The sequence below is a fragment of the Oncorhynchus gorbuscha genome, linkage group LG21 (genome assembly GCF_021184085.1).
Source record: "Oncorhynchus gorbuscha isolate QuinsamMale2020 ecotype Even-year linkage group LG21, OgorEven_v1.0, whole genome shotgun sequence".
In the NCBI taxonomy this organism is placed as follows: Eukaryota; Metazoa; Chordata; class Actinopteri; order Salmoniformes; family Salmonidae; genus Oncorhynchus; species Oncorhynchus gorbuscha.
The window spans coordinates 53,342,992-53,360,393 of record NC_060193.1 but is presented as its reverse complement, the minus strand read 5'-3'; the positions used below and the strand labels follow the sequence as shown (position 1 = coordinate 53,360,393).

General features: G+C 45.5%; 1 protein-coding gene and 1 pseudogene across 2 annotated transcripts; one reads left to right on the top strand and one right to left on the bottom strand.

The window, feature by feature from the left end:
- Window positions 1–5,096: 5,096 nt before the first annotated feature.
- LOC124008404 (growth hormone secretagogue receptor type 1-like) lies at window positions 5,097–9,014 on the bottom strand. Of its 2 annotated transcripts, none has more exons than XM_046319663.1 (2): window positions 8,174–9,014; window positions 5,097–7,671 (listed from the first exon to the last, which is right to left on the bottom strand). In XM_046319663.1, the coding sequence occupies exons 1-2, from the start codon at window positions 9,012–9,014 to the stop codon at window positions 7,358–7,360; spliced, it is 1,155 nt and encodes a 384-aa protein (XP_046175619.1). In that variant the 3' UTR covers window positions 5,097–7,357. The 2 variants fall into 2 exon arrangements, with proteins under 2 accessions (XP_046175619.1, XP_046175620.1); XM_046319664.1 differs by having other exon boundaries at window positions 5,097–7,484.
- Window positions 9,015–17,342: 8,328 nt separating this feature from the next.
- Window positions 17,343–17,402, top strand: part of LOC124008112 — a 36,246-nt pseudogene continuing 36,186 nt past the window's right edge.

The following is a 17,402-nucleotide window of genomic DNA, read 5'->3' as shown; positions in this document are numbered from 1 at the left end:
TTGCAGTCCACCTGTGGTAAATTCAATTAATTGGACATGATTTGGAAAGACACACACCTGTTTATATAAGGTCCCACAGTTGACAGTGATGTCAGAGATAAAACCAAGCCATGAGGTTGAAGGAATTGTCCATAGAGCACCGAGACAGGATTATGTCAAGGCACAGATCTGGGGAAGGGTACCAAAACATTTCTGCAACATTGCTGGTCCCCAAGAACATAGTGGCCTCCATCATTCTTAAATGGATGAAGTTTGGAACCACCAAGACTTCCTAGAGTTGGCCGCCTGACGGAAGCCACTCCTCAGTTAAAGGCACATGAAAGCCCTCTTGGAGTTTGCCAAAAGGCACCTAAAGACTCAGACCATGAGAAACAAGATTTTCTCTCTGATGAAACCAATATTGAACTATTTGGCCTGAATGCCAAGTGTCACGTCTGGAGGAAACCTGGCATTGTCCCTAAGGTGAAGCATGGTGGTTCTTTTTCACTATATATTTTACCTCTTGGGGATGACATTCGAAAACATAATGTTAACTTTTCTTTGCTATGCGGATGACACACAGCTGTACATTTCAATGAAACATGGTGAAGCCCCAAAATTGCCCTCGCTAGAAGCCTGTGTTTCAGACATAAGGAAATGGATGGCTGCAAACGTTCTACTTTTAAACTCAGACAAAACAGAGATGCTTGTTCTAGGTCCAAATCTTCTGTTGAATCTGACAATTAATCTTAATGGTTGTACGGTCGTCTCAAATTTTACATTTACATTTAAGTCATTTAGCAGACGCTCTTATCCAGAGCGACTTACAAATAAAACTGTGAAGGACCTTGGCGTTACTCTGGACCCTGATCTCTCTTTTGACGAACATATCAAGACTGTTTTAAGGACAGCTTTTTTCCATCTACGTAACATTGCAAAAATCAGAAACTTTCTGTCCAAAAATGATGCAGAAAAATTAATCCATGCTTTGATTACTTCTAGGTTAGACTACTGCAATGCTCTACTTTCCGACTACCTGGATAAAGCACTAAAAAAACTTCAGTTAGTGCTAAATACTGCTGCTAGAATCCTGACTAGAACCAAACAATTGGATCATATTACTCCAGTGCTAGCCTCCCTACACAAATCAAATCAAATTTTATTTGTCACATACACATGGTTAGCAGATGTTAATGTGAGTGTAGCGAAATGCTTGTGCTTCTAATTCCGACAATGCAGTAATAACCAACAAGTAATCTAACTAACAATTCCAAAACTACTGTCTTATACACAGTGTAAGGGGATAAAGAATATGTACATAAGGATACATGAATGAGTGATGGTACAGAGCAGCATAGGGAAGATACAGTAGATGGTATCGAGTACAGTATATACATATGAGATGAGTATGTAAACAAAGTGGCATAGTTAAAGTGGCTAGTGATACATGTATTACATAAGGATGCAGTCGATGATATAGAGTACAGTATATACGTATGCATATGAGATGAATAATGTAGGGTAAGTAACATTATATAAGGTAGCATTGTTTAAAGTGGCTAGTGATATACTTACATAATTTCCCATCAATTCCCATTATTAAAGTGGCTGGAGTTGTGTCAGTGTGTTGGCAGCAGCCACTCAATGTTAGTGGTGGCTGTTTAACAGTTTGATGGCCTTGAGATAGAAGCTGTTTTTCAGTCTCTCGGTCCCAGCTTTGATGCACCTGTACTGACCTCGCCTTCTGGATGATAGCGGGGTGAACAGGCAGTGGCTCGGCTGGTTGTGGCCCTTGATGATCTTTATGGCCTTCCTGTAACATCGGGTGGTGTAGGTGTCCTGGAGGGCAGGTAGTTTGCCCCCGGTGATGCGTTGTGCAGACCTCACTACCCTCTGGAGAGCCTTACGGTTGAGGGTGGAGCAGTTGCCGTACCAGGCGGTGATACAGCCCGCCAGGATGCTCTCGATTCCTGTCAAGGTAAGGGCTGATTTCAAGTTTTTCGTGCTAACCTACAAAGCATTACATGGGCTTGCTCCTACATATCTCTCTGATTTGGTCCTGCCGTACATACCTACACGTACGCTACGGTCACAAGACGCAGGCCTCCTAATTGTCCCTAGAATTTCTAAGCAAACAGCTGGAGGCAGGGCTTTCTCCTATAGAGCTCCATTTTTATGGAATGGTCTGCCTACCCATGTGAGAGACGCAAACTCGGTCTCAACCTTTGTCTTTACTGAAGACTCATCTCTTCAGTGGGTCATATGATTGAGTGTAGTCTGGCCCAGGAGTGTGAGGGTAAATGGAAAGGCTCTGGAGCAACGAACCGCCCTTACTGTCTCTGCCTGGCTGGTTCCCCTCTTTCCACTGGGATTCTCTGCCTCTAACCCTATTACAGGGGCTGAGTCACTGGCTTACTGGGGCTCTTTCATGCCGTCACTTGAGTGGGTTGAGTCACTGATGTGATCTTCCTGTCTGGGTTGGCGCCCCCCCCTGGTGGTTGGTGGTTGAAGATATCCCTCTAGTGGTGTAGGGACTGTGCTTTGGCAAAGTGGGTGGGGTTATATCCTTCCTGTTTGGCCCTGTCCGGGGTTGTCATCGGATGGGGCCACAGTGTCTCCTGACCCCTCCTGTCTCAGCCTCCAGTATTTATTCTGCAGTAGTTTATGTGTTGGGGGGCTAGGGTCAGTTTGATATATCTGGAGTACATCTCCTGTCTTATCCGGTGTCCTGTGTGAATTTAAGTATGCTCTCTCTAATTATCTCATTCTTTCTCTCTCTCTCTGAGGACCTGAGCCCTAGGACCATGCCTCAGGACTACCTGGCATGATGACTCCTTGCTGTCCCCAGTCCACCTGGCCGTGCTGCTGCTCCAGTTTCAACTGTTCTGCCTGCAGCTATGGAATCCTGACCTGTTCGCCGTGCTACCTGTCCCAGACCTATTATTTGACCATGCTGGTCATTTATGAACATTTGAACATCTTGGCCATGTTGTTATAATCTCCACCCAGCACAGCCAGAAGAGAACTGGCCACCCCTCATAGCCTGGTTCCTCTCTAGGTTTCTTCCTAGGTTTTGGCCTTTCTAGGAAGTTTTTCCTCGCCAACGTGCTTCAACACCTGCATTGCTTGCTGTTTGGGTTTTTAGGCTGTTTTTAGACTTTGAGATATCAGCTGATGTACAAAGGGCTATATACATACATTTGATTTGGTGGCAGCATCATGCTGTGGGGATGTTTTTCAGTGGCAGAGATTGGGAGACTAGTCAGGATCGAGGCAAAGATGAACAGAGCAAAGTACAGAAAGATCCTTGATGAAAACCTGCTACAGAGCGCTCAGGACCTCAGACTGGGGCGAAGGTTCACCTACCAACAGGAAAACGACCTTAAGCACACAGCAAAGACAACGCAAGTGTCTTCGGGACAAGACTCTGAATGTCCTTGAGTGGCACGCCAGAGCCCGGACTTGAACCATCTCTGGAGAGACCTGAAACTAGCTGTGCAGCGACGCTCCCCATCCGACATGACAGAGCTTGAGAGGATCTGCAGAGAAGAATGGAAGAAACCAAATACAGGTGTGCCAAGCTTGTAGCGTCATACCCAAGAAGACTCGAGGCTGTAATCGCTGCCAAAGATGCTTAAACAAAGTACTGAGTAAAGGGTCTGAATAGTTATGTAAACGTGATATTTCAGTTATTTATTTAATAAATTAGCTAACATTTCTAAAAAATATTTTTTGCTTTGTCATTATGGGGTATTGTGTGTAGATTGAAGAGGGGAAAATAACAATTAAATCAATTTTAGGATAAGGCTGCAACCTAACAAAATTTTGGAAAAAGGCAAGGGGTCTGAATACTTTCCGAAGGTACTGTAGGGAATAAGGTATCATTTGAGGTACAGCCAGACATGAATCAGCCGACGCTGTGAAAATATGCAACCTTCACATACAGTTTTAGGGAGAATCTCCTATTTAATGGCCACTATATCCCTGACTGAACTGTGTGTGTCTGGAGAAGAGAGCAGCGGAGAGGAGAGATGCACAAAAGCACATGCAGCCTCTTCTTCGACACACTGATTTGTGCAGGAACATTGCCATCGATCCTCTCTCACTCTCTTTGTCTTTCTCTTCTCTCTCAGCCTTCCTCTCACGTTCTGTCTCTCCCTCTCTCGCTCCCCTCCGTCTCTCAGTGTGTTTGTTTGAGTGTGTGTGTGCACGCGCCTGTGTCCAGTAATAGCTTGTGATTTATTCCCAAGTGGCCTCGATAGCATCTCACTGGATAACAGGAGGCATTAAATCACAGAAATAAAATTCTTCCTCCTGTCTCTTGAGACACACACTGCATCTCACAAGTGATGCAGAGTAACTCATTGACTCTTTCTATATCTATAATTTCTGAATCAATCTTTTCTCAAGTGCTCTCTTACTTCCAAGTTCCTCTCTCTCCGACTCATCCTTACCTCATTCATTCATTTCTCCGCTCCTCATATTCTATGTACCACCATCAATGTCTTTCTCACTTTCCTTCTTCCTCTTTCCATCCCTTGTTTCTCTCTCTGACCTCTTTATTTCCCTCTCTCCTCCTGTCCTTACTCTGTCTTATAGGACTTATTGATCAGGCAACTCAGAAAGCCTCAGATGCGACAGAAGGGTCCTTTGAACCTAACTTGAAGATGGTTATCACTTGTTACCACAACCACAATGTCAAAATTGTCTTGTCGTAAAATTCATGAACACAAAACTGTACTTTTCAGTCTTAAATTAAGGTTAGGGTTAGGCACAAGGTTAGCAGTGTGGTAAAGGTTAGAGTTATGCTTAAAATTCTATTTTAAGAAGATAAATTGTAGAAATAGGCGGGGTGTAGCCATAATTATGGCTGTGAGAACTAGTGATGACCCTTGAGGATGGGTGGCTTTGAGGCTGCCTGACTTAAATGCACTGAGACGAGAGGAAAGCAGAGAAGGTGAAATAAAGAGGAGGAGAAGATGGGGGAGAGGTGAGGATGAAATCTGTGTGTTTGTAGGCTACCCATGTGTGCACTTCTCCGTCATGATGGCGTTAAACTACTTATGTCTGAAATGTAAAAAATGACACGTAAACAATGTTGAATCATTTTTATCTCCCGGAATGAGTTCAGACCAAGTTGGCAACCTGATGATATGGATCAATATTAAAATACATACAGTGTTTTGTTCGATTATAGTTTGTAAAGGCATAGTACAGATTATTATAGCGGTACAAACATGGATACATAGTTAAGCGTTACATTAATTTGGGCTGAAGTGCCATGTCTGTAGTAGCATTTCCACATTTTAAGTCTTTTTCCAGGTGATGTTTGTGGTTCATATTTGCAGATTGGTTCTGCAGTCCTTACTTGTAGTCTTTAAGTCCATACCCAGCCTGGTCTCATAGACTAGACTTAACATTGTAAATGAAAATCTGGGACACTCAAATTAGTATGATATGTTAAGTTTTGTATGGTTACATAAAACAGATGGTTACTCAAGATAAAAATGAAATACAGTGCATTCAGAAAATATTCAGTTCCCTTGACTTTTTCCCCCCCAAAAAGTCACTCCTCAGTAAATTGCACATGACAGCCCGCTTGGAGTTTGCCAAAAGGCACCTAAAGGACTCTCAGACCATGAGAAAAAAGATTCTCTGGTCTGATGAAACCAAGATTGAACTCTTTGGCCTGAATGCCAAGAGTCACGTCTGGAGGACGTACTGAGCAAATGGTACTGAGTACTGAGTAAAGGTTCTGAATACTTATGGAAATGTGATATTTTAGTTTTTTATTTGTAATAAATGAGCAAACCTTTTTAAAAACCTGCTTTTGCTTTGTCATTATTGGGTATTGTGTGTAGATTGATGATGAAAAAACAAACAATTTAATCAATTCTAGAATAAGGCTGTAATGTAACAAAATGTGGAAAAAGACAAGGGGTCTGAATACTTTCCAAATGCACTGTAGGATGATGAGTACGTGTATAATGCAGATGTCTAGTAACCCAAAGGTTGCGAGTTCAAATCTCATGATGGACAACTTTAGCACATTAGCAACTTTTCAACTACTTACTACTTTTTAGGTACTATGCAACTACTTAGCATTTTAGCTAACCCTTCTCATAAGCCTAACCTTAACCCTTTTAGCTAACCCTTCCCCTAACTTTTTAACCTAACTCCTAAACGTAACTATAACCTTAATCCCTAGCCAAGCTAACATTAGCCACCTAGCTACAATTCGTTACGTATCATATGTTATGCAAATTCGGAGCATATTGTATATATTGCAGATTCGTGTTTCAGATTCATAACATATTATGCGTTTAGCAAATTTGTAACATATAATACGAATTCTATTTCATAACATATCATATGAAATGGATGATGGACATCCACAAATTAATACATACTATATGAAACATAACATATTATACTAAATGGAGTGTCTCGGATTTATGTACAGAATAACATGAAATGCTCTGAGTCCTGGTTGCCATGTCAGAATTCTGGAGTCCAAGGCAGTGGCTGCTTTGTAAGTACTTATAGGATAAGCCAAGACTAATACCAATCAGATTGAACTGTTACTAAGCTGCTATTTACAGAGTAAGGCTGGCGGTATAATTAGCCTACTGTACATGCTATTATAGCAAAAAAATGTTACCTATATCTACACACACTGCCAAACACACCAACACAGTCACTCACCATAAACACACACACCGTCACTCACCATAAACACACCACCCCAACACACCCAATCACTCAACATAAACAAACACACACACAGTACTTCAGTCCCTCTCTCAGGGTACAGAGAAGTGCATCACGGTCTACAGTGCTTTTCTTTGTCATCCAGAATACAGTTCACATATCAGTTAAGGCAAGCGTAATAACTATTTTGGTTTGTATGTGTGTTGCATGTGTGATTTGTAGAAAATACATAGGTGTCTGTTTCAAGAACCGTTTAATAGTTGTTGTTGCTAATGGTGTGCTTCTTTTTGGGTGACAGAAACACCTTATAAATATTTTATAAAACATCTTCTCAAACGCCTTTGTCTGTCTTTGCCGGGCGGGTTGTGACATCAAAGCAACAGTCTTATTCAGAGTCCTTGAGGCTAATTCAATTAATATGTTAAACGCAAGGGCAGGGCGGACTGACCAAATTTCAATCAATAATCAACGTCCATGGACGTTATGCGTAAGACGGTGCTCTCTTGGATTAAAGACCAATGAATCCTTGATGGTCCATAATGGTGCCTGTTTGAGTTTGATCAACCAGGGAAAGCAGTGGTCACTGATGAGAAACACACAAGAAGAGTTTGATCACAACAACTACATGTCAAAATCAGCGCCCATTCACCATCCAAATTGGCTACAGTCACAGGCTAACAGTGGACTCTGTCCAGGCAGGTGAACTCTCTCCTTTGACAGTGCTTGCTGTTCTCCCTCTGGGTGGTTGAGTCTCCTGTAGACCAAACAGTTGGGCAGCAGCTGACCGGTACTTCCTAGACATGGTGTTATAGAGGACAGGGTTGATGGCAGCCGAGAGATAGAAGAGGACAGTGGAAACAAGGGAGCAGTACTGGGTGAAGAGAGACCAGAGAGGAGAGGAGCCCTCGGAGGAATGGGACATAAGGTAACGATGCAAGTGGAAAGGCAGCCAGCACAGGACGAAGGCAAAGACCACTACAGCTGGAGAGAGAGAGAGAAGGAGAGGGGAGACAGATAATAAATGTTTGTAATATTGGATGTATCCTTTTATGCTAATAATAATAGAGGGGGAAGGGGGAATTGAGGGAGGAGGGGAGGCACATAAAATGTATTCCAACCATAAAACATGAAATGCAAATATCAGTTTTCAGAGAGAGAAATGGCAGAAAGGGGTATGAGGGGAAACTATAGTTATGCCTAATTAAATTACTTTGGTAAAGCTTTACAGACTGGCTGTTATCATGGTTATTAGGTTACTGTGCTGACTGTAATAAACTTATACACAGCTTAACGTTATATCTACATTATTTGCATTATCCTTGTATTGTTACAATGTTTGATTGATTTCATTCGTATCGGAACCAATATTTCCCTTTTTTAAACGTCTCCAATTCTGTGGCCTTTTAAAAAATATTATAAACATCTCAATTATGCCGTGGTTAAAACATGGTTTTGAATATGAGCAACATGCATTGCACCCTACCTAACATCTTGACGGTCTGTCTGTTGCTCTTGTCCCTGTGTGCTACGTTAGCTCCAATATTGTTCTCTCTCCGTCTCTTCCACAACCTTCGTCCAATCAAACTGTACACCACAGTCAAACAAAACACCGGCAGGAAGAAAAACACAGAGCTAACCAACGCCATGGCGGCTAGAAGCCCAGACTCAACCGCGTACTGGGTGGGTTTACACTCGCTAGTGTCTATCTCTGTCTGTCCTTCCGCCCCACCAGCTGTCACAGAGTTTCCCGCCGCTGGGCGAGTCTCGTGCTCCACTCCCACCAGAACGAAGACAGGTCCCGCGCTCAACAGCGACACGAGCCAGAGAAAGAGGATGAGCGCACGGACGCGTCGCTTGGTGACCAGGCGTTTGGCGCGAAGTGGGAAGCAGATGGCCAGGTACCGCTCCACGGACAGAGCGGTTATATTCAAAATGGTTGAATAAGTGCAGCACTCACTAACGAACTGAAACAGCTTACAGAATGTATCTCCAAATATCCATGGCCTGTACTTCCATAACCGATACACATCAGGGGGCATACAGAGGAATATCAACAGGTCTGAGACAGCCATGCTACATAAGTAGAGGTTAGTGGTTGTTCTCATGTCTCTGTACTTAGAAACGACCAGTATAGTCATTACATTTCCGGTCACTCCCGCCAGGAACAGGAGAGTACAGGTGATGGTGATTCCCATTAGAACTGGGATGGGGAAGAGGTTTTCGGGGGGCACGGGACCCCGGTAGCTCCCGTTAAAGTAGTAGTTCTCCTCCCAGCTGCAGTTAACGGGAGAGAGACAGTCCGTTCGGTTCGGCCAGGAGCGCATGCTGCCAGCGGGTCATTCACGCGGCTGGAGGTTCTCCTTGGGGCGGCTGGCGCGCTGCTCTTGTCTCCGCATGTCTTCTATTCCTATTGAGTGCGTGTGTGTGATGCGTAAAGGATCTTATGGTTTTAAGCTCCTAGTCCGCCTCTATTTTAGAACAGTCTTACACTGAAGCAATAAAACACACTTTCCCATCTTGTCTTCCATTTACAAAAGTATTTTACTTGTAAGAAATAAAGTATAGCCTTTGAATGTTATTAAATATATGCGCATTGTACAAAAATATTAAACAAACATGAATAGGATCTGATATTCATTTTCCTATGGTATTGTTAGAGCTATATATTGGTCTAAATTACATAGATACATTTTTTAAATCGATAAATGATGAGCGAGAAAAGACGACCTTCTAAAACAACATCCTCCAAAAAGTGTCCCTCTCTTGCTCTGTCCCCTTCATGCGCTCTTATGCGTCAGATGAAAACACAGTAACGTAGACTGAAGGTGAGTCACAGTCAGGGTTTTGTGATGTGACTCTGGAAAGCTCCTCCAACCACTCAGCCAAGAGAAATGGGTAAACAACAAAAATATCCAAACAACATCAACATCCTCTATGAGTCAGTGACATTGAATATTATGCTTTCAGAAATGCAGTCCACATTTCTCTCTCTCTCTCTCTCTCTCTCTCTCTCTCTCTCTCTCTCTCTCTCTCTCTCTCTCTCTCTCTCTCTCTCTCTCTCTCTCTCTCTCTCTCTCTCTCTCTCTCTCTCTCTCTCTCTCTCTCTCTCTCTCTCTCTCTCTCTCTCTCTGGAGCCTCCATGTAAGATCAATAGATCGATGTCCTCCTCTGTGATTCGATGAGAAATCTCTAAAGAGAAAAAACAACGTTTTTAAATATGGCACATTCACACCTCACACACATGCACATGCTCTAGTTTTTCTCATAATTGAATGGAGCAGAAACAACTGTCACAACTGAAAAACAGAGGGAGAGAGAGTGTGAAGGAGGGCAGCAGAGAGAGAGGGAGGGGGTCCTACTGGTAGCCCTAGCTTAGATCTAGCACGCCACCTAATGGTTAAAGCAAAGCCAGTGTGTGTGTGTTCGTGTGTGTTCGTGTGTGTTTGTGTGCGTGTGTGTTTCTGTGCGTGGCCAACAGTATGGCCAGATTATGATCTATGATGGAGGTTATTGGGTAGATTATTTCTCTGCCCTTTACTCTGTGCTGTTTACCTATACAGGACATTTTAGAGAGAGAGAAGACACCTCAGATGACAGAAGTCCAGAGGTCTGATCACAGCAAGTCAGTGACCTATCAACTTTTCACTGCAACAGGTACTCAGTCTGTATGTGTGTGTGTGTGTATGTGTGGATGTGTGTGTGTGTGTGTGTGTGGATGTGTGTATGTGTGGATGTGTGTGTCTCACTTCTTTCTATTACTTTTCTAATTTTCTGTCTCTAGTAGCTACATTAACCAACAAAGACTAGCAATGATTGTGATATGTGGTTTTACTACTTTACTAATTTAGCTGAATGCATTGATTGTATGTCGCTCCGGATAAAAGCGTCTGCGAAATTACTCAAATGTGAAAATGTAAAGTGTAATGTGTGTCTAACTCTAGCATCATTCTCACAGGGTGTGGTATAGCGTTCAGGCCAAAGTCTCAGTCATAAACACACACATATGTATGCAAACACACACACACACACACACACACACACACACACACACACACACACACACACACACACACACACACACACACACACACACACACACACACACACACACACACACACACACACACACACACACACACACACACACACACACATACACACGACACATGCACTCGCAATACAATCTGTGTATATAGTGAGGAGACCAATGTGCAGATTCAACCTCAGGTGGAGGGACATATTCACTTGTAGGGTGGATAGGATAGGTGTGTGTTTCTGTGTGTGTGCAGGAGCCACTCCGGAAATATCTAGCCACCGTCCCTTATTGACTGTTATGTATGTCCCTTACTAACACAACTCAGGATATGACCCAGATGCAGACACAGGAGACAGAAGGTTCAATACACAGAGTAGTTTATTAAAACAACAAGAGAGAGACAAATGGCAGGACGAGATCAGTCGTAGGGGGGACGAACAGCAGAGCGGCTAAGAATCTTAGAGATATGAAAAGGGCCGATAAATGGCCACCCGCAGGGGCAGATCCCGAGTGGATAGCCATACCCTCTTGCCGAGCCGATAACAGGGAGCCGGGGTCCGGTGGCAGTCCGCCTGTCATTGATACCTGGAGGTGGTCTTGAGAAGAGCAGACCGGGCTCTCTTCCAGGTACAGCGACAGCGGCAGACGAACATCTGGGCCGAGGTAATGCTGACCTCTTCTTCTTGCTCAGGGAAGAGCGGGGGCTGATAACCCATCAAACACTCGAAAGGTGAGAGACCAGTGGCTGAAGAGGGAAGGGTGTTGCAGGCGTATTCCACCCACACGAGTTGCTGGCTCCAGGTAGTGTGGTTGGCAGAGACGAGGCAACGAAGAGTTGTCTCCACGTCCTGATTAGCTCACTCCAAATGGCCTTTAGACTGGGAGAGAAACCCAGAGGACAGGCTGGCCGACAACCCAATGAGTGTGAAGGACGCCTTCCAGAACCAGGACGAGAACGAGGACCACAGTTGGAGAGCATGTCCACCAGAAGTCCATGGATCCGGAAGACGCGTTGCACCATGAGCTGGGCCGTCTCCTTGGCTGAGGATAGCTTGGGGAGGGGAATGAAATGGGCAGCTTTGAAAACCTGTCCACCACCGTAAGGATAGTGGTGTTGCCATCAGATGGAGGGAGACCAGTGACGAAGTCCAGGGATCAATGTGACCAGGGACGGTAAGTGACAGGAAGTTGAAGGAGGCCAGCCAGAACATGCCATGAAGTCTTATTCTGAGCATAGACAGTGCAGGTGGCAATGAACACGGAGACATCAGGAACCACGGTAGGCCACCAAAAGCGCTGTCACACAAAGGCCAGGGTCTGAAGGGAGCCAGGGTGGCAGGCAAGCTTGGAGTAATGAGCCCATTCCAGGACCGGAGAGAGGGCAGCATCTGGGACAAACTTCCGGTTAGCCAAGCCACCCTCACGGGCCTGGTTCTCTATTCCCCAGATGAGAGCAGCCGCTAGACACGAGGTAGGAAGGATGGTCTCGGGGTCTGAGGGTGTAGCAGCGGGGCTATATCGGTGTGAAAGCGCATCCAGCTTAACATTCTTGGACCCCGGGCAATAGGAGATGGTAAAGTTGAACAGAGTGAAAAGCAGGGCCAATCAAGCTTGCCTGGAATTGAGACAATTGACGGTGCAGAGATATTCCATGTTCTTGTGATCCCTCCATGAATGAATGGATGTTCCGCCCCCTCTAACCAGTGCCTCCACTCCTCCAATGCCATCTTCACCACAGCAGTTCTCGATTTTCCACATCATAAGTCCTCTCTGTGGCATTAAGACAATGGGAAAAGAAGGTGCATGGATGCAGCTTTAGGTCCAGGGCAGAATGTTGGGACAGGACAGCCCCCCACTCCCATGTCCAAAGCGTAGACCTCCACCACGAACTGATGGGACCAGTCCGGATGGATTAATATGGGAGCTGTGGTGATGCAGTGCTTTAGGTCCAGGAACGCCCGGTCAGCTGCTGAGGACCATGTGAACAGGACCATGGGAGAGGTGAGTGCTGAAAGGGGGGAAGCCAGGGTGCTGTAACCCAGTATAAAATGGCGATAGAAATGGGCAAATCCCAGGAAGCATTGCAGCTGCACTCTGGAAGTGGGTTGAGGCCAATCCACCACCGCTCTCACCTTCCCGGGATCCATCTGCATATTACCAGCAGTGATGATGTATCCTAGGAAGGAGAAGGTGGAGCGATGGAATTTGTATTTTTCTGCTTTAACAAAAAGCTGGTTCTCCAGGGGACGCTGGGGGACTTGTTAGAAGTGGAGAACGTGTTCTTGAGCTGAGCGGGATAAGACAAGGATGTTGTCAAGGTAGACGAACACGAACCGGTTCAACATGTTGTGGAGAACGTTGTTAACCAGGGCTTGGAACACCGCAGGAGCGTTGGTCAGACCGAACGGGGTCACCAGGTATTCGTAGTATCCGCTAGCTGTGTTAAAGGCTGTCTTCCACTCCGTCACCTTCCCGTATCCTCACCAGATGTTAGGCGTTCCGCAGTTCTTAACCGTGATGTCATTAAGGCCCCGGCAGTCGACTCACGGGCACCGGGTTTTGTCGCTCTTCTCCACAGAGGGGGAGGCAGAAGGACGGGTACACATTGCAGCCAGGAAGTCATTGATGTACGTTTCCACAGCCTTGGTCTCCGGACCCAACAGAGCTGAAAACCTTGCTGAAAACCTCCCGGAGGTCCTGGTACTCCGCGGGAACAGCGGAGAGGTCCGAGGCTTCTTCCGAGCCCACAGGAAGAAGTCCTGGGGCAGGCTGCACCAACTTCAGGCAATGAGCGTGGTAGAACGGGCTCCTGCCCATGATAGCACCAGCAGTCCAGTTGATAAGGGGATTGTGTCGCTGGAGCCATGAAAACCCCAATACCACAGGTACCTGAGTAGACTTGATGAGCATGAAGGAGCGTGTCGAATGGGAAGCCAGGGTGGCCTGTAGAGACGCAGGGTTACTGAGGGACGAGGAGGTTACCATCGTGGCTGGTTGCATAACAGACAATCTGCACAATTGCTCCAGTCATGTATTCAAGGCACGGTCATGGCGTTCTGCCAAGGTCTGGAATCCTTCCATAAAACCTTGAAGTAACTCCTCGTGTCTATCAATGATGGCTCCTTGGGAGGAGAAGGCACTGCGGAACTGGTCTGAGTCTCCTGGGTCAGTCATGGCCAGTTCGTACTAACACGAATCAGGATATGACCCAGATGCAGACACAGGAGACGGAAGGTTCAATATACAGAGTAGTTTATTAAAACCACAGGAGGCAGGAAAAGGGCAGGTCGAGGACAGGCAGAGGTTCGTAACCAGGTCTGTGTCTGATAGGTATTGGGTGGCAGGCAGGCTCAAGGTCAGGACAGGCAGAAGTTTGTAAACCAGGTCAGAGTCAGATAGGTACAGGACGGCAGGCAGGCTCGGGGTCAGGACAGGAAGAATAGGTCGGAACCGGAAGGACAAGAAAACAGGGACTAGAGAGAACAGGAGTATGGGGAAAACACACTGGTAGGCTTGACGAGACAAGACGAACTGGCAAAAGACAAACAGGGGATGCACAGGGGATAATGGGGAAAATGGGCACCTGGAAGGGGGTGGAGACAAGGAAGTATTCATACCCCTTAACTTATTCCAAATTTTGTTATGTTGTTAAGCCTGAAATCAAAATTGATTAAATAGTTTTATTTTCTCACCCTGTCACACCCTGATCTGTTTCACCTGTCTTTGTTCTTGGATCCACCCCCCTCCAGGTGTCTCCAATCTTCCCCATTATCCCCAGTGTATTTATACCCGTGTTCTCTGTTTGTCTGTTGCCAGTTTGTTTTGAAACCTACCTGAGTTTCCCCCTTACTCCTGTCTGTTCTCGTTCCTGTTTTCTAGTTTTTCCCAGTTTTGACCATTCTACCTGCTGGATTATTGGATTATTGGATTATTGACCCCTGTCTGCTCTGACCCTTAGACTGCCTGCCGTTCTGGACCTTTTTTTACAGAAATATATAATTTCCAGAAGGCGAGGTCAGTACAGGTGCATCAAAGCTGGGACCGAGAGACTGAAAAACAGCTTCTATCTCAAGGCCATCAGACTGTTAAACAGCCATCCCTAACACAGAGAGGCTGCTGCCAACATACAGACTAAAATCTCTGGCCACTTAAATAAATTGACTTAATAAAGGTATCACAAGTCACTTTAACTAACACCACTTTAATAATGTTTACATATCCCACATTACTCATTTCATATGTATATACTGTATTCTATACCATCTACTGCATCTTGCCTATGTCACACACCATCACTCATCCATTTGTACATAAATATATATGCCATTTAGCAGATGCTTTTATCCAAAGCGACTTACAGTCATGTGTGCATACATTCTACGTATGGGTGGTCCCGGGAATCAAACCCACTACCCTGGCGTTACAAGCGCCATGCTCTACCAACTGAGCTACAGAAGGACCGTACATATTCTACTCATCCCTTTACATTTGTGTGTATTTGTGTGTATAAGGTTGTTGTTGTGAATTTGTTAGATTGCTGTTAGATATTACTGCATAGTCGGAACTAGAAGCACAAGCATTTCGCTACACTCGCATTAACATCTTCTAACCATGTGTATGTGACCAATAAAATGTCATTCCATTTTTAATTGCCACCAAAGGTGCTTCTACAAAATATTGACTCAGGAGTGTGTATACTTATGGATGGTAGCGGGGTGAACATGCAGTGGCTCGGTGGTTCTTGTCCTTGATTTTTTGGCCTTCCTGTGACATCGGATGCTGTAGGTGTCCTGGAGGGCAGGTAGTTTGCCCCCGGCGATGCGTTGTGCAGACTGCACTACCCTCTGGAGAGCCTTGCGGTTGAGGGCAGTGCAATTGCCATATCAGGCGGTGATACATCCCGACAGGATGCTCTCGATTGTGCATCTGTAAACGTTTGTGAGTGTTTTAGATGACAAGACAAATTTCTTCAGCCTCCTGAGGTGGAAGAGGCGCTGTTGTACCTTCTTTACCACGCTGTCTGTGTGGGTGGACAATTTCAGTTTGTCCGTGATGTGTACGCCAAGGAACTTAAAACTTTCCACCTTCTCCACTAATGTCCCATCGATGTGGATGGGGGGGGTGCTCCCTCTGCTGTTTCCTGTAGTCCATGATCATCTCCTTTGTTTTGTTGACGTTGAGTGAGAGGTTGTTTTCCTGACACCACACTCCGAGGGCCCTCACTTCCTCCCTGTAGGCCGTCTCATCGTTGTTGGTAATCAGGCCTACCACTGTAGTGTCGTCTGCAAACTTGATGATTGAGTTGGAAGTGTGCATGGCCACTCAGTCATGGGTGAACAGGGAGTACAGGAGAGGGCTGAGAACGCACCCTTGTGGGGCCCCAGTGTTGAGGATCAGCAGGGTGGAGATCTTGTTTCCTTCCTGCACCACCTGGTGGTCGTCCCATCAGAAAGTCCAGGACCCAGTTGCAGAGGGCGGGGTCGAGAACCAGGGTCTTTAGTTTAATGACAAGTTTGGAGGGTACTATGGTGTTAAATACTGAGCTGTAGTCAATGAACAGAATTCATACACAGTTATTCCTCTTGTCCAGGTGGGATAGGGCAGTGTGCAGTGTGATGGCGATTGCATCGTCAGTGGACCTATTGGGGCAGTAAGTAAATTGGAGTGGGTCTAGGGTATCAGGTAGAGTGGAGGTGATATGATCCTTGACTAGTCTCTCAAAGCACTTCATGATGACAGAAGTGAGTGCAATGGAGCGATAGTCATTTAAATCAAATCAAAATCAAATCTAATTTATTTATATAGCCCTTCGTACATCAGCTGATATCTCAAAGTGCTGTACAGAAACCCAGCCTAAAACCCCAAACAGCAAGCAATGCAGGTGTCGAAGCACGGTGGCTAGGAAAAACTCCCTAGAAAGGTCAAAACCTAGGAAGAAACCTAGAGCGGAACCAGGCTATGTGGGGAGCCAGTCCTCTTCTGGCTGTGCCGGGTGGAGATTATAACAGAACATGGCCAAGATCAAATGTTCATAAATGACCAGCAATGATAATAAGGCAGAACAGTTGAAACTGGAGCAGCAGCACGGCCAGGTGGACTGGGGACAGCAAGGAGTCATCATGTCAGGTAGACAAGGCTGAGTATAGCCCACAAAGATCTCCGCCACGGCACAACCCAAGGGGGGGGGGGTGCCCTTGGGTTGTGTTCAGTTAGTTCAGTTCCCTTAGCTTTCTAAGATTATTATAATTACCCCCCCCCATTCTTCCTATAAGGTTTTCTCAAACCTTGCAGTCGGATGCCAAGCAGTTGCCATATCAAAACAAGTGGTGATGCAGCCAGTCGAGATGTTCTCAATGGTGCAGCTGTATACATTTTTGAAGATCTGAGGGCCCATGCCAAAACTTTTCAACCTTCTGAGGGGGAAGAGGTGTTTTTGTGCCCTCGTCACGGCTGTGTTAGTGTGTGTGGACCATGATAATTCCTTAGTGATGCAGATTCCACCAATGAGAGAACCCAGGGGGAGGGTATGACTGTCTCAACGCAGCTGACTGGTTTAGATTTCGGTAGCCCCTCCTCTCTTGAGGAATTTTCTTAGAGGAGTTGTGTCCACAGTACATTCGTTCACATACACTCTGTTATACAAGAGGAACGGTACACTGAGTGTGTATAGGGTGTG

Bases quoted from the DNA above. Each gene is read 5' to 3' on its own strand.
- LOC124008404 (XM_046319663.1), bottom strand. From the start codon at position 9,014: ATGCGCTCCTGGCCGAACCGAACGGACTGTCTCTCTCCCGTTAACTGC. The intron at 7,672-8,173 runs GTAGGGTGCAAT...CTCTCTCTCCAG, and splicing joins ACAGACCGTCAAGATGTTAG to CTGTAGTGGTCTTTGCCTTC.